Genomic DNA, 24,347 nt, shown 5'->3' on the forward strand with positions numbered 1-24,347 from the left:
CAGTAGGCTATACTGTAACCTGCCGCTTTCGTCGTTACCCATTAAGTTTACCGTGTGAAAGCTTTCCCGAGGGCAAAAATCGGAAATCTGGGAGTTGTGAAAATCGTTCTGTTCGCTGCGCGAGACACGCACGAACATTTAAAAATTAAAAAAAAAAGCGCAAGGACTATACACGGGCGCGAACTTTTATCTATGGGTATACGGTGATTCACAAGAAACATATATCTCTCAAGCTCCACCGGGTGCCTTTCGATAAAGGTGCCGTTCGTCTCGTCGGTGCCTTCCAATCTTGTCCGCGTGTGCCTCGCGCGACCCACAGTACGAACCAGTACCAACTGGCCCACAACTGGCCCGACAAATTCAGCTCGAACTGTGCAAACATGTAAAGGCCGGTGTCTATGCAACAACGCTCCTCTCAAGGCGGAAACCAAGCGCACTTATTTCGCGGTGACAATCTCGCGATGAGATGATTGACGTGCGCGCCTCTGCCGATCGCGTCGAATGCAATCCACGCGTGCTGCCCGGTGCCGATGAAAAGAAAGAAAATTCGTGACGAGAAATGAAATGACATGTCACGACACTTGATACGTATCACGACGGCACACAAATCTTCGGCGATACTCCCGTGACATCCATCGAAACCAGCACGCGACGCCCACATTGAGGACGCATCCCCCTTTTTTTTTTTTCAGCTCTGCAACCAGCACGACGCAGCCCCGCAGCAGCCAGTGACAAGTGACGAGCATGCGAACCGTAAACTATTTAAAGTGACGCTATAAGGATAAAGAGAAACGGTAAATCAGTTTAAATTGATTAACTCTTATCTTTCAAACCTCTACTTTCGTTACATTCCAGAGCTCTAATTGATAAATAGGGACAAATCGTGGGATTTCGATTGGATCGGCAGTCTCGAATTCCACCACGTTTGCGTGTTGAGCCAATCAGGGCAGCCGTACGTAGTCGCCCCGTGAGCCAACGAGGGCTGACAAGATGGCGAGTCTAGCAATGTCCAGAAGGTCCAGAATAACACGTTCGCCGTCAGAAACATTGGAAGCCCCACTTACTGCGGTTTTGAGTGCGCAGATGGGAACACTTAAATCTGCTCTCAAAAAAATGATAACTATAATTATAATAAAGAAATAAAAAAGGAAGAAGCACAGATGAGTATGATAAATGTTTAAATAAGAATAAATAGAAAAGAAAAAGAATAGCGCAATGAGCAGTAGTTGCAAGTGAGCATACATTTTCATTACTGTAGTTTTAAACCTATGCCGCTTGCAATCGAATGATGCACTACCGCTACAGAAGTGCGGCATGCAACGTGGCGCGGCTACGCATGCCCTTTTTTTTCTTTCTTTTTTTCTTCCTCGAACTCTACAACATTACAAAAATAACAATATAAGCTACTGCCACCGAAATAATGCATGTAGGCGGCAACTTCCAACTGTCTCTTTGAAAAGTTCAAGTCCGACCTCTTCAAATGTATAAGGTAAGGGTTTTGTAAGGAAGAGCCCAGCAGATCCTCTAAATCATCACCCTTCCCTCTTACCTTGAATGTTCTGCATGACCCTTAAATGCTGCCTCAGCCACGCATACGAACACAAAATTTGTGCGGAAGACGAAATCAAGGAGTGAACGAGAGAGAGGTTGAAAACGAGAAAGGTCAGTGGTTCATCGCACGCCGTCTCTATACTTGGAGATGAGGAGCTTGGTTATCTGCCCATTTATATTCGATATATCCTGTTTTACGGGTTGACGCTCGATTTTTTTTATTTCAAGGTGTCTCTACATGTACCCCGCCCAGGAGACAGGGGGAAGGGGGGGACGCATTAATATCTGACAGCTATCTATATACAGCAACTAGCACATCAATATGTCCTGCATCACACTCGCCATTAAGCCAAAGCTTGTTAATCATCACCCGCAAACAATAGGTACCGCCACACTGACACCCCCCCCCCCCCCAGAAAAAAAGAAAGAAAAAACTCACAAATCTACGTGTATACTCTCATTCACAACAGACGGCGAGCCGCACATTGACTGCACAGGGTGGTAGTCCTGAATAAATGGCTGATTACTTTCGATCGAGTAATATCAATGCTTTTATTAGAACTTTTCTTTCGTAGCTCTCTCTCCATTTGGTTATTTTTCTATTTATTTATTTATTTACTCATTTATTTTTGCATACGTTCATATCGCCTCCAATCCCGATTAAAGACTGCTTAGGCTTCACCGTCATGTGGGAAACGAGTCACCATCAGTAAATTCAAAAATATGCAAGTACTGAAGATACGGCGAACTTTGAAGGCCTTCAAATTAACGTTTTCCTTTTTTTTTTTTTTCATACATGCTATGGACATCAAGGGCCTACAATGGAGTTTGAGTTTTTGCGCAAGTAACGCTGCTTGGGCACGCTATTTCTAAAACTCCTTACCTCGAGTACCTAAACGTGTCGCAGGATAGTGGGAAACCCATGTGAAAAGCGAAGTGAAAGAAGCCAGGTTGTCAAAACGATTCCGACAAGTCTAGATATCACAAAGACTGCGCCGAGAAGTGAACTGCGTAGAGAAGTTGGAAGGATTCTAGGGTATAGGCAAGGGCAGACAAAACTAGCTCTGATCGGAAATGAAAAAACGGTGGGGCGCTTTTTTTCCCCCCATTAGATGACTGTACGAATTACTTTCGAGCTCCTTTATATAGTCCATTGTAGTGAACGTGTCCACAATGATAACGTTTGCAAATGTTACTACTTACTGACAGTGCTTACAAATGTTCTCGTTTGACGTGTTTACGTCCTCGGTATTCGCTCACCTTCTATTTGAACTGATATTACGAGTTCTCGTACTTCGCTCATCGCAGCTGACTCGCCTTCACGTTTTGCGTCTTACATAGGAGGAACTCCCTCCTGAAGAAACCATTACGCATTTCGAATACGTCGTAAAATGCCACTACTGCTGTTATATTTCTCCTTTGCTCTTCCGCGTCAACGGAATTAGAATGAAAAAAAAAATCGTCCGATTACACTTTTTGAAAGACGCACAAAGGCGACGCGTCGAAAAAGGGGATACAACGAACCCCAAGACGTACGTCTTAAACCTAGACTCGGTACCAAAATTGGGTCGCCGGGGACGGTTATAAATAAACCTCTGCAGCGAGTTAGCAATCACGCTGTGACCTCGAAACGCGAAACCGCGTCGCGTATGAATATCGCGCAAAGGCAACAAAAACATAAACATAAAAGGAAGAAAATAAACTGTATACATGCGTGCATCCTAGTGCATCCCACTCTATGTCCTCCTTTCCGTTTATCTCGTTCTTTTTCAGGCGTCAGAAATGGGCGAACGATGGGATCCGCGGCTGGCACGATTCATCAAACGACACGCGCGCGTGACGTTCGATGCTGGTGGACGACACTTCTGGTCGCACGTTGCGTGATGGCTCGAAATGCATCGTCCGCGATAATCTCCTGAAATCTGCGTTGCTTTCACGCATTTTTCTAAGTCTTGCCACCAGCCTTAATGACGCGAGACGGCTCCACTTGGCGCTAGCATCGAGTATACGCGCTAACCCTCTTATTTCAGTTTAATGTCACGGGGCTGAGATAACGGCTTAACATCATTCATTCATTCGTTCGTTCATTCATTCATTCATTCATTCATACATTCATTCATTCATTCATTTTTGAACGTACGCAAAAGCTGGTGACCTCCTTTGCAAGATCAGTGGTTGATGGTGGATACCAGTCTGATAAAACCGAATTAATTATACAGTACTGCTGCCGTCGCCGTTCTCTTGCTTTCGGTTGCGGGTAATGAGATTTAAACGAGTGTGCTAGGATGCAAACTTATCTCGTCACGACGTGCTCGGCAGCACAAAGTCACAGACGGTGCGCCACTGTGGCGACAGGTGGCTGAGGCGGCAACGATGACGGCAATAAGATTCGTCAAAAACTCCTCAGGTGGGAAGTTCACCCTTGCGATTAGTTGGACCAATATGCAATGCAGCGAAGCGCACTCGCGTATGAGGGGAAAACCGTTTAATCCGATACCTTTGTAGGTGGCCAAAGTTCCCGTGACCAACCGCACGTTACATATCTGCTTTCCAGGTCCCATCCGCCAGATTAACTGTTGTCGCGAAGACTCACGTGGCATTGACAGGAACCGCTCAGGTGGAACTTCCCGAAAAGCTTTCACCGCCTAAGTGCGTAATTTGGCGACGCCCTTCGTAGAGAGAACGCCACGCATTTCCTCTCGCCTCTCACTGCCTCTTCGCGAAAAAGGCCGAGATAAACGTATACAAGCGTCGAAGTGTGCAAAAGCGCGATAAGGGCCGTGCCCACACGCGTCCGACGGAGAGGACTCGCACCGTGTGGAGATAATAAACACGATATGGCGGGCAACGTACGGATGTCGCCGCGGTGGACTGTGACGCGTTCTCGTATCAAGATGTCGTCCTATTTCGATTACTCTTTCTCGAAGCTCATCCATGCAATTTCTCCGTTCTGCCTTGTCTGTCGAAGCAGGACGGCTGGCGACGGTAACGCTTCTTTTCCCCACGTTTAATATGTTTCTTCAAACAATGTGACCGTCACGCTTCTGCTCCGGCTGCTCTGCCGCGCTGGCGCGTCATTTTTTTCGTGTAACGATACCTCCGGGCAGCGGCAAGAATAAACAGGCTCCAGATAGGTCAGAGAGCAAGCTATAGCACATGTTCAGAGAGTCGCAAGCGCCTCAGCAGTATACGTGTCATGCATCGTGTATGGAGTGCAGTCACGGGCCGCCCACCACTGCACTCAGCGTGACTATAGGATTAAAACGAAACAGCGGACGCGCGCAGTGCGCTAGAAGCGCTCGGAATATGTGTTTACCACCTGGCTTTGCTGCAACGCACACGTAAACAGCCGACAGCTGTTGTCACAGTTTCGCTCCGGACAGAGCACAGATGGGATCCATTCTCTCGCATGACGGAGCAATATAGCATCCGCTTGCTTCAGGAAGCATACATGTATTTAGGCTCTGAATTTCAAGTCCCGTCTTGCCGACCAAGTTTTATAGATTTCCACACTGCCAATACATCTAGAGGTCAGTCATAAGTGACTAAATTAGAATCACTGAGTTTAAAACACACTTTCTTTTAAGCAAAAGGGATTATAGTTTTGTTAAAATGTTTACAAAATCGTTGATGTCACATATTTTTTGCAAACAAGACCACTGCAAAAGTGCAATGTCTTTTTGTGCACATGGAAACTCGAAATTGTTTTCCCCTTTTAGACGCTAAATCCAATTACTTTAACCTCACAAATAGTTGAGCTTTGCATGATTAAAGTAGCTGAAACCATTACCTAAGCAGTACTAGGAATGTGAATGGAAGAATAAAAACATTTTCAGAAAACACACAAGAACAACAGAAAAAATTGTCTGTGGTAGCAACTGTATTTCTCACAGCACGAGAGCTTGTTTGCAGAGCGGCAGGAGTTTATCCAAGGTTTGATCCAATGTAGCCATTCGTACAATGACTGGTGAGCCTATTGAGTTTAAGGAGTCAATGTTAGCCACAGCTTTCGTGCTTCGAAGGATCTGTAATTAAGTTTCACGACATTAAATTTAGGTGATCTGGCTAGTGAGAGAATGTGACAACACACAACATATATATACACAAGAGTAAGTGTTTCTGTTACCTGTCCTACATGTGAAAAAAAAAAAAAGGAAAAATAGATGACAGAATGACAATGTCATAGCTAAACATTATCTCACAGTATCCAGACCTGAAACGACCATTAATTATACATATTATATTTAGCAGTTCAACCAGTACAAGTCAGGTAACCGCACAAACAATAAATGCTAGCCCTTTTCAACAGCAAGCATCGCTTCACGATACCTGCTGAACTGCCAGGTGCTTTTTAATCCTTTGTTCTTGTTACAAACATGTCATCTTGGTTGGTGGACAACTTAAGTGCCTCCGCAGATTAACACAATCACAATCAACACAATCAACAGTACGCGTTATCGTGCATTTGGATGAATGTATCAACTCCGCAAAGTAAAACCACAGCCTAACATATTGAAGCCAGGAACAAACCATGAGAGTTCGGCACACTCACCCTGAACCCTACAAGTGGCCATGGCATCTCCAGATGCTCTGGACTGTTCAGACGGCTTTGCGGTGATGTCGATCATCTCTTCGTCACTGGTGCTGCTGCCGCTGCTGGAGGTTCGGTGCCGAGCGGACGCGTGCGCTCTCCGTGCGTGTGGCTTCCCTAGCAGGTGAGCGTGTCCCGTGGCCAGGGCTTGGTAGTTGGAGCCCGCGAGTTCCTGAGGCCGTCCTCCGTAGTCATGCCCCGCTTCGCCCGTTGGTCCTCCGCCGACCAGACGCTCAGTTTCCATTGTCGGAGCCCAGACCCTGTCCACAATCCACAAAGATCGTTGTCAACCGCTCGTTCGTACTCCACAAATGAGGAAGAGGGGGGGGGGGGGGGGGGGGGGGGGCGATCGGCAACACCGGTAGATCTGTCCGCGGCACCACACTGTCACACAGGCGAAGCTACATCGCACCTACGGTAGGACCCGAGCAGTCGACGATCACTGCTGCTGTTCCGCGCGCTCGCGCACAGCGACTGTGGGCCACAGTCGCAGATAGTAAACAGAGCCAGGTACTCTGCGCGTTCGCCGCAGGAACAACTACTGAGAAGAGATGGAGTAGGCGGCCGTTGTCGAGTGCGTAAGCGGCTGCTAACGGACGTTTCGTCACCGGGTCCAGCCTTCTGCGCTTGGCTGCATAGGAATCTTTCCGCAACAAACGCAACGAACGACGCGCCCCGGTCGCCTGCCTGCGAGGTCTGCAGCCTCCCAGACAAACGCACGCGCGCGCGCGCGCGGCATCAGCCAGCCAGCAGCTGCGGGGCGGCGTCGGGTCAACCTGGGTGTATCACGTAGCCCGAAATTCATCGTGTCACTTCTGACGAAGCGATCCGCTTAGCCCATTATACGCGCTGCCGCTCTGATGTGCGCGCACGCGCGCGAGCGAGAAACGCGTTGTGTTTTTATTTCTCTCGTCACAGCGTAGCACGACAGGGGCAGTCGCTGGAGCTACCGCCGGATACGTCGCGCGCCTCGGGAGGAAGGTCTTCAACGACGCATGACATCGCGCACGGGATTTTCCTTTGACGTGCCTACGCGCCGCCGCAATGATTACCGCTGACCGGCAACCAAACCGACAGGACGAGCGAGAACTTAAAAGTTAAAACGCGACGTCTTTGAGCCATCTGGGAGACAAAAGGTAGCATCTGTCAAAAAATACAGTTCACACGCGGCAACGAGATCGATAAACGTGTCTCAAGGGCCACGGAGCGCTTGATCCCAAGTGCCAGTGATAATACAGGCAAACAGGCTCCTGTGAACTCGACTTGGTTGTCAAGCCCCGATGTAACCTCATCAACACCGGTCGTGCGCACCAGATTTTAGGGGCGACGCCACTTCTTTTGAATCGGCGGTGCGCCTTGGAGGATGCCTCAATGATGCAACGCGAAAAGAATCTGTGTCCTTTATATGTTCAGTGGCGACACGTATATTTTTTTCTTCTTTTTTATCTGTCTTCTCTATTCTAATTACGTATGCTGCTGTATACATGATTCAGCGACCAGGCTGAGAAGCCTTAAGCACCACAAACGTGTTCCAGACGCAATTCCAACCAGAGATCAACTTTCCGGGCATCGATACGGCGGGCCCTTCCAGCATCTGCCGGGTCCCAGAAAGGTGTGCCCAGTTTTAGCAGAATCGCTTGCGGTTTCAGCGTTTCATGGGTCACTAGCTAAGGTAAACTAGTTAGTTTAGCAGCTAAGTGTGCTGACGCAACCGGTACAAGAGAAGCATAAATACGTTTGTGTTATTGCAGCAATGGACGATGACAACTCAGGCTCATGAGTCAAACACTGTAAAATTAAAACGGTAAGCCTATAAAAAGAACATAACAAAAGCCAACGGGCAAAGAGTAAACGCGAAAGAAATGACAAAGTGTTACGAAATAAATTCTTACCATTATAGCAGCCCTTCTCCTGTCTTCCCAAAATTACATCCGTGGTCGCTTCCTCTGTAGACGCAGCTGAGCGGCACTATAACAGTTGCAAGTAGCACTTTTCGACCTACAAACTCGATAGTGCGGTCTGTAGAACAAGTGTACCGCCGTACTGTAATTAGCGCTGCAATCGCATAAAATGCAGTTGTCATGCTCAATGATATTGTATTTGTTTTAACATCCTGCAATCACTTAAAAGAATGTGTCAGCACTTCCACAGAAACGAAGTTTTGTTTAAAACATGCAAATTTTTGGAACAGTTAAATAAAAACTGAATTTACTCAGTCTACTGCCACGGTGCTGACGACAGCGCCGCCCCACCTGCCTTTTATAATGACGTGCTTGTGGTTCATTGTAGACGTTTAACGCATGATTAAAGAAGTAATTTATATAACAATTACTTTTTTAATAGTACTGAAGCTAATAACAATACAGCAAAATATTTTACACTTTAAAAGTTGTTCTTTCATATATAGCATTTAATAAAAAAATATATGAGCACCCACAACTGCGTAAGGATGTTTATTAATTAACAAAATACAAACAAGTGTAACAATAATTTCTAATTTTGAATAATCTAAGCTCGTTTTAGTCACTATCATCATTTGTACTGGTGACTGCAACGCGGAATTGCTCTCGTGGCGGCTGCTCGCAACGGCAGAAGCTTTTTTCTCATTGGTCGAGAGGTCTCTTCCTTCGCTGACGTAACATTCTAACCGGCGTTGGGGTTGCGAAGGGGCGAGAAAAGCCTGCGGAAGAGCGTCGAGAAGATCGAGAAAGTTCTCGAAGCAGGGCCTAGTTGTACCGCTGCGAGCTCACTGTCGATTCATTCTTGTTCAGCGCGAGCACCTGAAAGATCCGGTGCGCTTTCAGTGTCGTCGTTCTCGGGTGACGATGTCAGTGATCGGGTTCGACTTCGGCAACGAGAACTGCTTCATCGCGGTTGCTCGTGCCGGTGGCATCGAGACGATCGCCAATGAGTACAGCCAGCGAGTCACGCCGTAAGTTGTCTTTTCAATTCCATATCACTCCGTAGGGCCGCTTAAGAACCCGCATGTCATGCGTAACGAGCTCGTCTGGTCTGAACGAAACTTTTAAGGCTCATTTCCATTCATTAATGTCGCTTTTGTAAATCCCCAAGTCCCGCCGCCAGCCCACGCCGGCCTTGGGGGCGAGTGTTGGCTGGCGTTTAACGACAAAGTGCTCGAGCGTGCGTAACCGTGCTTCGCTTTGCCTTCCCCGCAGGTCCTATGTTGCGTTCGGCGACAAGACGCGTGACTTGGGCGTGTCGGCGAAGAACAAACAGGTGACGAATCTCAAGAATACCGTGTTTGGCTTCAAGAGGCTGCAGGGCCGCAAGATGGGCGACCCGCAAGTCAAGCACGAGGCGACGTTCCTGCCCTATTCGCTGGTCGACCTGGGTGGCGGGCGTGTGGGCGTTCGTGTTCGCTACCTGAACGAGGACAAGGCCTTCTCGATCACGCAAATCACTGCCATGCTTTTCACCAAGCTGAAAGACATTGCCGAGACAGCATTGAAGATCAAAGTCAACGACTGCGTAGTGTCCGTGCCGCATTTCTTCACCGACTCCGAACGCCGGGCATTGCTGGACGCGACGCGCATCGCGGGCCTCAACTGTCTAAAGCTTATGAACGAGACCACTGCCATTGCGCTCAGCTATGGCTTCTACAAGAACGACCTGCCAGAAGAGAAGCCGCGCGTCGTGGCCTTCGTCGACATGGGCCACTCGGCGTTGCAGGTCGGCATCGTGGCTTTCAATCGGGACAGACTTAAGATGATGGCCACTGCGTTCGAGAGCGTCGGCGGCCGCGACTTCGACATGGTGCTGGTCCGTTACTTCGTGCAGGAATTCAAGGAGCGCTACAACCTGGACGTGTCCAGCAATCGGCGGGCGCTCATCCGGCTAATAACCGAGTGCGAGAAGCTTAAGAAGCAAATGAGCGCCAACCCACACGAGCTGCCCCTTAACATCGAGTGCTTTATGAACGACCGCGACGTAGCCGGCAGGATGAAGCGCGAGGCGTTCGAGGCGATGGCCGCGGAGCACCTGGCGCGCACCGAGCGCACGCTGGCCCGTGCACTACAGGAGGCCGGCTTGCGCGCCTCGGACGTCGATTCCGTCGAGCTCGTGGGAGGCGGCACCCGCGTGCCGGCCATCAAGCAACTGGTGCGCAAAGTGTTCAACCGGGAGCCGTCCACAACACTCAATCAGGATGAGGCGGTGGCGCGCGGCTGCGCCCTGCAGTGCGCTATGCTGTCACCCATCTTCAAGGTGCGCGAGTTCCAGGTGGTGGACGCGCAGCCGTACCCCATCGAGCTGTGCTATGCACCTGGCAAGGGCGAAGAAGGCCGCGCCGAAGTGTTCCCGCGGTGGCACCAGGTTCCGTTCAGCAAGATGCTCACGTTCTACCGGAGCAAGCCCTTCTCTCTGGAAGCCAGGTTTGTGCCGGCTGTATTACCTGTCGGTGCCCTGATGGGCTTTCTGAACAAGGCAAGGCACGGAGTACCGCTTTTGTTCTGCGCCCTGCCTTGTCTCGTCCCGTCTTCGTACTGTTAACTAATGTAACGTTCAAGGTTCAAGCTTTTATGTTGCTTATCTTGTTCTTATCACGCTTGTGCAGCAATCTGTTAATGCTGTTGAGTTGTGTGTTTAAGCACTTGTGCAAATCTGTAGCTCAAATCCTGTATGTGCCAATAGAGAGAGAATGGTGAAATGTGCATTTCAAATAGAGATATATAAATGATTAGCATAAATACATCTCCATTTTAAGGGTGTGCACCATGTGTACAACTTCATGCCTTTGTCAACTGGTGTGCAGTCCACCCATGAAACTAACGGTAGAAAAGGGCAGTGGTTTGCTAGCCACAGAAAAGTTGGGTGCAGCTTGTGGGAGACTAGACATTGAGCTTCTTTTGTGTGTGTGCATCTTGGAGGTGGTGCGCAACCATGGGAATGGGAATGGAGAGGATGTTTGCCAAAGACAGTCATGGGTTAACATTGATATAGGCAATCACTCCCATAATCCCATGACATCCATGCAACTCCCCCCCCCCCCCCCTCGAAAGGTCCACAGCGTTAAAATTAGTGCATGCACTGTAATAATATAGTCAAGATTAGCATATAAAGCATGTCAGCTTTGTTGTGTAGCATGCAAAGGTAGTGATTTTGCCAGTCTCAACTATGCCCTGAGAACATAAGGCTTCTGTAACTGCTGTGTACAAACTCCACAATTGTCTGCATGTCCTTGTGAGTAATCATGTGTGTATTGCACCCAGGTACACAGCTGATGCTGCTGTGCCCTACCCTGACCTGCAGCTTGGCATCTTCAATGTGAACAAGGTTGCCCCCGCAGCCGACAATGAGGCCACCAAGGTCAAGGTTAAAGTGCGGCTCAACCTGCATGGCATCTTCTCTGTGGTGTCTGCCTCGGCAGTTGACCGTGTCAAGCATGATGGCCGACAGGCAAGTGCTGCCCCGGAGAAGTGTTCAAATGGTGGTGACCTGGCGGGGGCGGCGTGTGGCGATGAGGTGAGTCTTCCCTCCCCCACCCCTCTCGCTCCCCCCTTATGCTTTGCTTCATGTCTGAAAGCCCTTGCTAGCGGTTTTGAATTTAAAACTCCCAATCTTCCCCCCCCACCCCGCTTCCCCCAGGTGCCCCCAAGCGAGGGAGGGGATCCAGTCGAGAAGGGCACCGAGACCAACCAGGCCAACGAGGCCAACAAGGAAGCACGGCCAGAGCCGACCAAAACTGTAGGCATTGCCGCCCCCGCCACTAAATATTGTGCCCCTAACGACTGCTCTCTGCCTCTTTTGCATGTGCAGGAAAAGACGAAGACGCTCGAGCTGCCTATTGAATCGCAAGTACCACAACTGTCTCCTACAGAGCTGGACCACCTGCATGAGGCTGAGGCAAAGATGGTGCAGACAGACCGGCTGGAGAAAGACCGTGTGGATGCTAAGAACGCCGTCGAGGAATATGTCTACGAGATGCGGGACCACCTGTCAGACAAGTTCAAGGCCTACGTCCTTGACAAGGACAAGGAGAAGTTCCTCAGCATGCTTAACGACACTGAAAGCTGGCTCTACAAAGAAGGTGAAGAGGTGGCTAAGAACCTGTATGTGGAAAAGCTGAATGCATTGCGCGAGATTGGCCAGCCGATCCGAAACCGCTGCAGGGAGCACGAGGAGCGAAGTCTTGCAGCTGAAGAGATGGGTGCCATACTGCAGAAGTCTCGCAAGGCCCTCTCTGACTTTTCATCTCGGGCACAGGAAGAGGTGTACCAAAAACTTGCAAAGGCTGTGGAGGAACGACAGACCTGGTTTGATGGTGCTATGGGTGCACTGTCCAAGGCTCCATTGTACGAGGACCCTCCGGTGCTGGTGTCGCGCTTCCGGGAAGAGGCAAAGGCCATGGAGATCCTCCTCGCAGCCCTCACGGTAGCGCCAAAGCCACCCAAGCCTGAGAGCCCCGCACGACAAGCCCCCGAAGGCACCACGCCACCTCAGTCCGAGGAAGCAACAGAGTCTGAAGAGGCAACTGAGAAGATGGATGTGGACTAAGGCACCTGCAAGAGTGGGCCTACAAAAAAAAATGAAAGGAAATCCTGCTTGTACATAACATGCACTTCTGTCTTCACCGAAGAAACAAGTGTTCTTTCGCTTTTTTTTTTTTTCTCTCTGCAGTGGGGGAGGATGTGGTTTGTGACATTCTTGCAAACCTTGCTGCGAAGACTGGTTGAAAAACTGGTGGTGAAATGTAATAAATCACAGCTTGGCAGTTTTTTGGGCTGCTAGTGAGGTGCATCTGTTTGTGGCAGTAGTACGGGGGAAAAAAATTGGGCAGTTTTTATTTCTTCATCTATCATAAGCAGATACGTAGCTAAACACTGCTACTTGTGGAAATTTTACTAACAAATTTCTGTTGCAGCATCAATGTTAATGTATCGCAGAAAATTGCTTCACATTGTGCTGGCTAACTTAATCCGGTGTTTCCCCTAGCCCTAGTTCCTGGTGATTAATCTGTGGAGCACACACACTGATCTGCTTTGCTCTGTATACAAGGTTAGTTGGGAACAGTACGTGTTGAGATTGCAAGGTCATGTATAAATTTGTCATTAATAAATTGTTCTGTTGCACCCAGGAACCGCATTCAGTCTCGCATAAAATGCAATTTCAGCACATTGAAATATCTTCTGATGCATAGTGCTGTCAAGTAGATAGCCCAGAAAAAGGGCTTTAATTATCTGCTTCTCTGTGGTGTCTGTGGCAAGTCCGATATTTTTTTATGCAACTTGTGGTGGACAGGCATGCGTATCATGGCCAAACATTTGTCTTTCACCACTTGAAAAAAAAAATTTTGTATAGTACATTAACAAATAATTTTTGTTTCGAGCACCAGCAGCAATTTGGAGGATGACTTAACATTGTCAGGTTTACGGTATCGTAGCTGTCGTAACTGGGGAGTTCAGGTTTCGACTCTGAGCAATCTTGTTTTCCTCGAAGGCATGCGTCATAATATGTGCCACATGTCCAGCTTGCAGAATTGAGTATTTTGATGATGTTTGGAACAGCTTTAGCTTCAAAGAAGTGCTGACTTCAGTGCGTCCAGCAGCTGGCTGGGGCTGAACAGAAATTGCAATGACCTTCCTGTCTAAAATGCACAATCCACCTCGCAAAGTAGAGGAATTGCTTCACTGTATGACGTATGTAGTGAAAAGACTTAACCTTTGGGTGTCTTCTACCTGTGTATTTCGTAGATAAATATCCTTTGTTTTTTTTTACATATGTATAAAAAATAGAATCCAGTTTTTCTTTTTTTATCTGGCCATAAAATTTCCACCTTGCAAAATTTTCTTTTACATTTTTTGTTGCAATAATAAAAATGAGTTATACAATTTATTATGCTGCGTTATATGCTAAAGCATTTCCAATGGTGAGAAAACTTTTTCTTACACCCATGAAGAATGGTCATTTGCCATGTTAAGAAGAGAGTTAACGGCCACTTTCACTAATACATCATGCCAACTTGTGACAGAAGTGTCAGTGCTCCCTTGCAATTCCTGAGCTGTAATTTTATTACTGAGAACTTTCATCATTTTTCTCGAAGGCACTGGAGTGGATCAAGTGTTTTTCGAGCAACTTAATTTTATCACATTAACAAAGAACGATTTTATTAAAAGGATGCTCCAGCCCTGTGATTTCCCTATTCAAACCCATATGAAACACTAAGTGCCCTTACTAGGCAACTGCCGGACTGATTTGAATGAAATTTGTTGCGGCTAACAAGGCTGAATTCTACTTGGAATGCATCATGTAACCGCACAAAAACAAGGCACCCTTGTTTTTGTGCGGTTACATGATGCATTCCAATATTGACCACCAACTAGCCCGCCTATCCCTGCTGAATTCTACTGACTGTTGAAGCAGAATTTTGCTTATAGCCTTATCATTTGTATAATAACTGCCTAAAAGGAAAAGCAGTACTAAAAAGTTGAAGCACCAAGGTAACGAATCTAACTTTGCAGCAAGTGCATAATAGGGAGTTTTAGATTTTGCATATGCAAAGTTGGGAGACACAAACCACTGAGCTTAAAAAAATGCAAAAAGGTATAAAAAGCACCAAAGAAGTAGAAAAGAATGCAAGCTAGGCGTGGCTCTTTGCAGGCTATGCGATCGTTCTGCCACCGTGGGAATAATGGGTAGTACATGGATTTGTCTGATCTTCGTGCTTGGTGCTTCAGACATTCTTATGGCTTAGTTTATTATGCTTTATCTGGGCCTAAATTTCCAAGAAATCTATAATCTCTTATTTTTTTTTATTTTATTTTTTTTTGCAGAGGGCAATGAGCCTGTGTAAGCATGCGTAATCGCTGCTACTTGCTGTGGTTCTGCTTGCCCATGCGTCCATGGCATAATGGTTTGAATATTGGGCTTGTGTGCTAGAGGTCCTGTGTTCGAGTCCTGCCGTCAGATAATTTTGATGTTTTTCAAAGCCAGAAGGACGAAGGTTCGGCAAATTCATGCTTGCAGCTCCCGTAGGCACTAGCACCACAGTTCCCTCTAGAAATTGTATGAAACTCTCAGCTCAAATCCGTTTGCATGTGCAAAATGCAAAACCTCCCCTTGCAGTTGCAAAACTGCGTCCGTTAGGCTATCTAAAGTGGATAAATGTGATAACCGAGTTTGTACATAAGGTGAAACTGCTATGTTTATGAGGGCTTTGCAGCATTGCCATTTGTTGGGCGTGTTGGTAAATTGAAAGCATATTTAGCGCCAGCAAACAAGGACGGAAGGGAGACGACAACACAATGCGCTATTAAAAATTGGCAATGTTCCCGTAATCGGTCATTAAGACATCTCCCTGTCTGTCCGATGTATTTCTTCCCACAGGACAGCGGAAGCTCATATACAACACTTTCTGCGCATCCCACTGGCGCTTTCCGATGATTCGTAGAGCACCCGGCAGCTGGCTTACGGTACGGGTCTGTCAATCGACATATTTTTGCCAGCTTTTCTGGTGCGGAAAAGACCACTTTTGTGTCCACCCGGCTAGCCATTTTCTTAAGTTTATGTGCCGTTCTATGCAGGTAGGGCACTACCGCTACCTTCCTTCTACGCTCCGTCCTTTGATTTGCCGTGTCCTGAATTGTGCTATCCGACCTGCACCTTTTTAGCAGCCCCTCGACGACCGAAACTTGCACTGATTCCGGAAACCCTGCTGCTGATAGCCTTCCCGATTGATCCATAAGGCTCGTATAGATCTTGTGGTGGCAAGACTTCTTTAGAGCATTTCCAAAGCATAAGTTGGCAATGCTCCTCTTGACGAGCTTCGAGTGGGCTGACCTATATGATAACAGGGGCTTATTAGCTCTAGGTTTATACTCCCAACACGTGTGCCGTTCCATGAACTCGAGCTGAATGTCTAGGAAGCGCAGCACGTTATTGGAGGGCTCTTCAATCGTGAGAGTAAGTGGGCTTTGCAGAAGTCCTGCTTCTAAATTAGTAGCATACTTGTGGGTAGTGTATATATCAATTTTATGCTGTTAAGATGCCTCGGTAGGTGCAGTTTACAAAGTTACATAATCTTTTATTTCTTTATTATTATCTTAACTTAGCAATTTCCTACAATGTAAAAAAATATAATAATGGCCTAAATAACAAAAATATGCTCCCAACAGTCATACTCCCAACAGAATATACTGTTTAATTCACTTTACCTCGCCTTTTTCTTTTGTATGCGACCAGGGCCGTAACCAGTAATTCATTTTGAGAGGCATTTGGGGGTACAATGGCAGCTAACTTGAAAGATTACTATTCACTTATTTTTGCATGTAAATAAAACGCATCATGAAAACGTAAAATGCATATATGGACAAGTACAGTTGGCATCACCCTTGTGTACAGTGATGGAACGATCACCTCCGGGGCACTCCTGAGGCAGCCAACGACGTCTAACGGTAGCTGCTGGGCTACTGCCAGCCAGCGACGTCTAACTACCGTTAGACGTCGCTGGCTGGCTCCCGAGTGCCCCGGCAGCCGCCGTTCCCACGCTCTACACAAGGGTGACGCTGACTGCACGTACAAAAATGATGACATTTATGGAAGTTGTGCTTGGCAGTACGTTGTCACGGTGACAATTTCGGGAGGGGGACGGGGGGTGAGGTTGGCGGGACCCACTAACCCTCCGCAAGTTTGGAGCTGAATGCGACAAGCCATCAAATTCAATATGGTAGATGCTTCATTTCTGCATTCCCATAGCTCCGAGGTAAAGCTTCTGCTTAGTTGCCAGTCATACTGACACGTGTACTTGTTACTGTGACAGTACTGTCATTGTGGATGTTGACTACAATCAAGGCATGCTTTTTAAGCCACATGACGAAGATGCTAAAATAACCAAAATGTGTAGCATGGGGTACCTGTTTAATTTATTGCACCCGTGCAACCTGTTTTGGCAGGGGTGCAGTTGGGACCCCAGTCAGTCGTGGTATAGTTGTTACGCAGCCAGAACGACTGCACCTATGCCCATGTTGAAAATACACTCGAAGTACACCCCACCGCTGCAGCTTAAGTGTAGGTGCAGGGGCAGCATTCTCGATCGATCGGGTTCACTAAATTCCACGTGGCAACTACAGCGCGACAGCATTCCTGGTGGTTCAAGCCATTCGTGATTGAGCAATTTGATTGCAATTGAAGCTGCCCTGTCCAACTCCAGTATTACTTATATAATTTGTCCTTGATCAAAGAGCTTCCGACAATGTTAATGGAGTAGTAACACACATTATCAAAGTTGTAGCAACCCAACTACACACATCAGATCCTGCGTAAAAGGATCACGCTTAGTATGCACTGAGGTTTGGGAAACACTTATATTCTAATCTGACGCTAAAGATGGATCTGACATCAACATTATCAGGACTCCTTGACACTGACCAACATTTGCTGATGTTGTGTAGCAACAAGGTCAGGTGTGATGATGTTGCTCGTGAAAAGACAAGCGTTGCTGCTGCACACGTTGCCAGTGGGTGTGCTCGCATGTCACACGGCAGCTAGCGTCCCCAGGAACAAAGTGAGCCAACATATCACCACATTATGATGCTTCCACCTCCCGGACACCGAGCAGCAATCTTCAGCACACATCAACAACCAAACACTTTTCGAGAGCCTTCATTTAGTGCCGTGGCCAAAATACTCGTGGCAGACCAGGATGGCCATCGTGGGTTTTTTAAGAGATACTGAACCAGGCACGTTCTTGGTTAACCTCCCTACCTTTCCCTTTTCATTTCTCTCCCTCTCTGAACTGGATATACAACTGTAATAAGTGTTTCCAGTAAATTTTTTTTTTCTTGATCATATCTTCTTTGCTGTCTCCCTCTCGTTCCCCTAGCCCAATGCTTGGTAGCAGGCTAGAACATACCCTTAGCTTTTCTGTTTATAACAAATACCTCCCCCTCTCCTGGATACCAATACTGAAGCTGGTTCATACAAACAAGTAATATAGTAAGTTATGTATAACGTTCTCATGCTTTCCAGTATTTTTTATAAGGTTTATGTGGTTTGGGCTTTTATTTAATGTCACGTCGGTGCTCTTTTAGCATCTCAAAGCAATCAGGGACTATGACAGATGCCATAGTGAAGGGCTGCAGAATAATTTTGACAACCTGGAATAATTTAATGCACACCCAAAGCATAGTGTGTGAGAGTTTTTGCATTCTGCCTTCATCAGAATCGGAATACAGCAGGGCAGCTAACATGTCTCGGAGAGCTAAAGATGAAAAAAAATGTGGTTTCTTTAAAGATTTTATTTAAACACGATCACAAAGAAAATACGTTTTCATTAGTGTGGTTCGAGAGAAAGCAATTGATGTATGTTGAACAAAGCTAGGCTCCACACAACAAGCACCAATAATAGAATTGCAGAAAATTTGCATAGCTGCTGCTTTTGTCTACAATGCACCCAGTTGTGCATGCAGAAATGTATGCTCGTGCAGGTGTGACACAAAAGGTAGCGACTGTTCTTGTTTGTAGAGCAATGGTAGGTACATTTCGAATGGTACATGATGCAAATTTCTTGCATACAAGGAACTTGCACCTTTGCCACATTTAACCCCGAAACAACCAGTGACAGATATGAATCGGGACAAGTACAGCTAATGCTCATTGAAACAAATCTTGAAAGTTGAGACATAATTCCCGATCTCTTCCGACATACTGAGGTGGATACTGAATGGCCCCTTCATGTGGATGAATTCCTCTAGTTATTTGCTTAACTTTTCTCTTAAATTGCTGTGTTTTTTCTGACTTACACAGTGGTCTAGCCAGGTCAGTCTTCATCTCTTCCAGGGGGAGAAACTTCTGTATAGGTTCATCATGGTTGTTCACTGTATTTCTCTTGTATATTACACACGTTCAGCCCAAAAGACCTTTCACAAACACTTCTGCAAGCCCGACTTACAGAAAAGGAGACACACAGTCGAGGACATTGCCACTCCCGCACAAGTCGCTCTCTTTATTGTCAAATGGTATTCCACAGCTACAGAAGTGCTTAGGACCTGTTTCATTCGTTCTGTGGCAGAAAGACATCTTGGTGCATATTGTTGCATATTTGAAACATAGTACACCACTGAAAACATATTCTCATATATATAATAAGGCTTCTTAGTGTCTACTAGATCAAAAAGGTGTGGAAAGTTGATATTTCCTTTTGCTTTATTATGCCCACAGAAATCAACTTACACCTTTCAATATTTACCTGAATTACTGATGGTGCTCTCGCAAGGCATCTGCCATGCTTGTCTGGGTTCAGCTCATGCAGCTATAGTGCAGGTTCCAGCAAATTGTGGTGCATTATTCAAAGGTATGTTGCAAGAATACAACAACGTGCAGAGAAAACACCGAATGTTGCGAGCACTTGCTGTTGTTGCAGTCTTCTGCCATGCTGTGAATATGCAACATTGAGCAGTGAAGGGTTAATCTGCTCTAGCCTCAAAACTGAAGGTCCGTGAATTAATTACGCCAGTGTCACGTACACTGGCAAATGCAGGAAAGGAAGTAGACCTTTTACAGTTGCCGGCAGCTCAGGAATGCAGCGGTGGCTGCCCCTCAAAGGGACCATGTAATATCTGACAAATCACTTTTGCAGAAATCCACGAGATGGAGCAAGCTTTATAAAAGATAAATAAGTGTTATCCACCTCATAGCAGCATGATCTAAGCTACGAAGGAAACCCGTACGGTTTCCTCGGAAAGAAAGCTTTACACCTTACAGGTTTCTGTAGAACTGAAGTGCCATATTCAGTTTTTCTGCACTTCAATTGGTAAAAGCAAGTTGCCCAGAAGGGCATTGGTTCGAGATTTGTTCTCCAGACCAGAACAAATTTTTCTTCTGCAAAGCTTTTTTTCTGAGGAACCCTCCTTTGTAGCTTTGTGTTACTGTCACATGGATGGCAATCTTTCACTTCCATGACCATATATATACATATACATATATGCATGCCAGCAACCACATGCTAGTCTCACTTTTTTTTCTCCTTATCCTTTGTACCTATGCCACACCCCCTTTGTCTTGCTCAGGTGCTTTCTCATCTTGAAATTGATGACCATAGTATGGAAGCTCTTTGCTTTGTTAACCTTATCTGTGAAGGGATCAGCTGGGCCACTCTTTTCATAATCCCTGCAACACACGCAATGGAAAGGTGGTAGGGAGTGTTGGTGAGCAGGCCCTTTGGAGAGTAAGATCGGAGAAATCTGTCCCCTAATCCCCTATCAAACTATCTATTTGTGCTGTGCTACTGGTGACTTTGGCTGCTTGTTTGGTGTGCAACTGTGGCCTGCGCATTCTTTCTGAACAGCTGTGCTCTAAGAAAAGTTTGCACCCTTTGAGACTTACCTTGTCCCCAAACAATAATTATCATCTATCGCACCTTTCCTTTCCTATCCAGTACTTTGAGGTCAAGAATGCCATGCGCAGTGTACCATAGCAGTCTTGACAGAAAAGTATCGAGCACAATGTTTTCAAAAAAGGAAATGCAAGCAAGACACGTGCGAATTATTGTTTGGGAACAATCCACGAAACTTGTAGAAAGCTTTCTTGTACATTGTATATTTAGGTTTTCTTTAATTTTTAAAAGTGTTATTGAAAGGCTTGGTTTGTAAAATGTTGCTGTCCTCATGATTGGTGTCTGTGGATTGCTGCCACTTCACGTCAGCTAGCAGCCAGCCGGCAGTTTCAGAAATGGTGAGGAGGAGCAAATTGCTGGCTCTCCCGTAATCGAGAGTAGATGTAAGCATGAAATGGCTACTGGCAAAGCAGACTGACTGGAGACGACGCTATACACAATTTTAAAATGGATGTAGTGCACGTTTTCAACGGCACACCACACCACACCACGTCGTACTGTGCACTGGTTCATATGGATGCAATTTTTTCCTGTCACAGTGACAGGAAACAACTGCGTCCATATGGCGTCTTTTGCTCCCTGTGGTTCCGGCGCCTTCAACCGTTTTTCTTCTCCCAACAGTGCACCGCACTCAGCGTCTGTCGCTACCTTTTTATCTGGTCACATCGAAGTGGTCGGCTGCAAATGTGCAGCCTTAGGTAGGTGCCCACGGCATGCCAGATGCTGTTGGCTTGGTCACGCAGCATGGCACCATCTCTCAAGGCGGATCAAAACCCGCGCCACGAAAGTCATGGACTGCTGGCGTTGAAAAGAGCACAGGTAACCCCGTCTCAGTGCTAAAAGATGACAATCAAGTGTAAGGTGCCCTGTATCTGCCTTTTGAACATCGCTATTGGAAATGACAAATAAAACTTAAGCCTACTAGAAGTTACAGCTTGAGTGGTATTGTGAGCAAACATTAGGAAAAACTTGGAAGCAATATTTTTTTGTAACTTGTCTGGGCAGTAACTAGCGGGTCCTGTACAAAGGATTGAGGGCCAGAGACTGCCTTTTCTTAAGTTTTGACTGGTTGCCTGGATGGTCTTGTTTTGTTCTTGCAACGATCTCATCTTGAGCGCCCGGATAACGGTTCTGGCTTTTGGCTCAAGCTCACTTGAAGGTCGCCGACAATGGGAGTCAAAAGCATTTCATGCTTAAAAACTTGCAGTTCGCTTCTAGTCCGAGTTGTCTTTGTATGTGCAGGAGGTGGTGCTCCCCAGTGGCGGAGAAGAGGAGAGACAACTCTTTTATTCCCCTCTTTCCTATTCCACCTTTTGCTTCTTGTCACTGGCATCACATATGATATTTCAACTTGATGCTGGTTTATGGACAACCAGCCGAGCATTTCATCAGCCATTAATTTAATGTGCACTCAAGAGGCTAGGCACACAGTCCAAGCTCAGTATTCTTTGCTGTAGCATTGGTGGAGTTGCTGAGAGGTATCTTCAACTCGCAAATTTTGACAATGCGTTCCGGACATCCAGCAACGGACACCGGCAGACATCAAAAAGGCTTGGGTAGTGAGCCCATAACAGATATAACTGTAAAAATGGGAGCTGGACGTTTTGTTAGCTCCATGTGTATAACTACAAAACTTGGATGATATGTTCACTACTCCGTGCTGTTCCCATGGAACATGTTTACCCACAAAACTCAAAAAGAAGTTTAGGTTCCTTTTTTTTAAAGGTTACGCGTCACTCCAACCACTGTTCAGACATGAAATAAAACCAAAGAAGGGAAAGCGGGCACAATGGCAGAGGGTCCATCGACTGACGTGACAGTCCAATTTGAGATGTAGCAGGATAAATCTGCAAAATCATCGCTCAAAAGAACAGGTTGTGAGGAAAGCGACTGTATCACATGCGTAGGCTGCTTTTATTTTGAATTTCTGTAGTTTTCATGGCAGTCCTGGTGCAATATTTTGCACAGACTACTAGAGCCGCATGATCTAATGTATTGGGCTGGCCAAACCTGGTGGTGGCGACAGGCCCTTTAAAGGCCAACTGCAATGAATGTTGGATCTTACAAAAAGCCTAGCGTAGTGAAGCAGATGAAATTAAACATTATTATTGTCATTATTATTAAACATTAAAACAGAGTGGGCATGTCGGCTGGCCATCTGTCAAAATCATGACAAACCCCCTTGCATTTTTCACGCAGGTTAGTAATACATATTCAACTACCAAATCTAGCAACCGATTTTTGGTCCAGCTGACGTGCCCCAACTGTGTTTGCTGCTTTCTGTTGTGTATACGAAACATTGCACTGTCCTTACTTATGCTCTGTGGACACAGAGTCTAATCCTGGTCCAAGCACTGAACAGCTTTTACAACAGCTACTTGATGGTCCAAAAAGTATTCAGCAAAGATTTGACGCAATAGAGGGAAAGCTTAAGGACGTTGAGACATCTCTGGCTGTAGTGGAAGAAGTTCGCGAGAAAATGACCTATATGGAAAGAACAATCCAAAATTTGGAAAGAAAGTTAGTTGACATCGAGGACCGAGGTAGAAGGAATAATCCAATCATATTTGGTATTCCTGAAAACACTCGGGAAATGCATTAATCTGTCACAGAAAGCGTGGTTGACGATCTATTCCAGAACAAACTGGGCTTGCAAGTACTATCTGTCGAAAGAATTCACAGATTGAGAACGAGGAAATCGGACAGACCACGGCCTCTGATACTGAAATTGTTCGACCATCGCGAAAAAATTATGGTGCTCAAAAACTGCTTTAAGCTGAAAGGAAGCAGTGTATTGATTTCTGAAGATTTTTCAGCTGCAACCGGACAGCTTAGGAAACACCTTTGGGATAACACTGCTGATGCGAGATGTAATGGCAAAAAACTGAGCTTGGTTCACGATAAAGTTAAAATTGACAATGAATAATTTGAATGCAACACTGCCGAAATGAAGATTGTCCCTCTTCACAAACACACAAAAGCGAGTGTACAGCCAAAATGACAAGGAAGCTGCACGGAAAGAACACTTTGTTGTGCGAACATAAATGCCCACAGCATTATCAATACAACGGTGGACCTTGAAACTATTGTGGTCACTCATAACCCAGATATATTAGTTATAACCCGGATATATTAGGCAGCAATCAGTGTCCGTCGATGATGTCAGTTCAGATTCTGCCTACGTTCATTCAGGTATCCCCCAAGGTTCTGTCCTTGGGCCGTTATACTTTTTTATCTTCATAAACGACATTGCTCAAGACATTCCGCTAAAAATTCGCTTATTTGCAGACGATTGCATCCTATATAACGAAATCTACAGTTCTGATAACCAGGTTTCTCGTAACAAATCTTTAGCCCGGATTACAAATTGGTGTACTTCGTGGCATATGCAAATAAACCACAGCAAAACGGTAGCAATGACAATTACGCGTAAGATGAATCCACTCACTTTCACGTATAGTATCAGCGGTAACAATCTGTCTGTAGTTTCAAGCTACAAATACCTAGGGGTAATTATTATATCTGATCTTCGATGAAATGATCACGTCACCTACATACACAAGAAAGCCATGAGACAACTAGGCTACTTACGGTGAACACTTCCCAAAGCTTTAAGCGATGTAAATCTTTTGGCCGATAAAACGTATATAGGGCCAACACTCGAATACGTTGCAGCAGTATGGGATCCGCACACAAATACGAATATAAGAAAACTAGAAAATATTCAGCAAAAGGCAGCTAGATTCATGTTTAATTCGTCCAAAAGCAAAACATCGCCAACTGCTCTATTAATTTCTGCAAATCTAGAATCCCTATGAACAATGATAACCTTGGAATCAACAAAAGCACATACTTGAA

The 24,347-nt window shown here is 46.1% G+C and overlaps 2 protein-coding genes across 5 annotated transcripts in view; one reads left to right on the top strand and one right to left on the bottom strand.

Annotated features, from left to right (window-relative positions):
• Positions 1-8,144, bottom strand: part of ClC-c (chloride channel protein 3) — a 79,710-nt gene extending 71,566 nt beyond the window's left edge. For 2 of the 4 annotated variants that reach the window (XM_050183337.3, XM_050183335.3), the window contains exons 1-2: positions 8,035-8,144; positions 6,104-6,402 (exon numbers count right to left, since the gene is read on the bottom strand). In XM_050183337.3, the coding sequence (XP_050039294.2) occupies positions 6,104-6,386 (283 nt within the window). In that variant the 5' untranslated portion in view covers positions 6,387-6,402; positions 8,035-8,144. Of the gene's footprint in view, positions 1-4,048; positions 4,191-6,103; positions 6,403-8,034 lie in introns of those variants that run through there. The other 2 variants (XM_055073974.2, XM_055073973.2) reach the window with 1 other exon arrangement.
• Positions 8,145-8,781: 637 nt separating this feature from the next.
• Hsp110 (heat shock protein 70Cb) lies at positions 8,782-13,238 on the top strand. Its single transcript, XM_050183340.3, has 5 exons — positions 8,782-9,074; positions 9,319-10,533; positions 11,371-11,623; positions 11,747-11,845; positions 11,918-13,238. The coding sequence occupies exons 1-5, from the start codon at positions 8,968-8,970 to the stop codon at positions 12,653-12,655; spliced, it is 2,412 nt and encodes an 803-aa protein (XP_050039297.1). The 5' UTR covers positions 8,782-8,967; the 3' UTR covers positions 12,656-13,238.
• The last annotated feature ends 11,109 nt before the right edge of the window (positions 13,239-24,347 follow it).

The sequence above is a fragment of the Dermacentor andersoni genome, chromosome 4, assembly GCF_023375885.2.
Source record: "Dermacentor andersoni chromosome 4, qqDerAnde1_hic_scaffold, whole genome shotgun sequence".
NCBI classification, from domain to species: Eukaryota; Metazoa; Arthropoda; class Arachnida; order Ixodida; family Ixodidae; genus Dermacentor; species Dermacentor andersoni.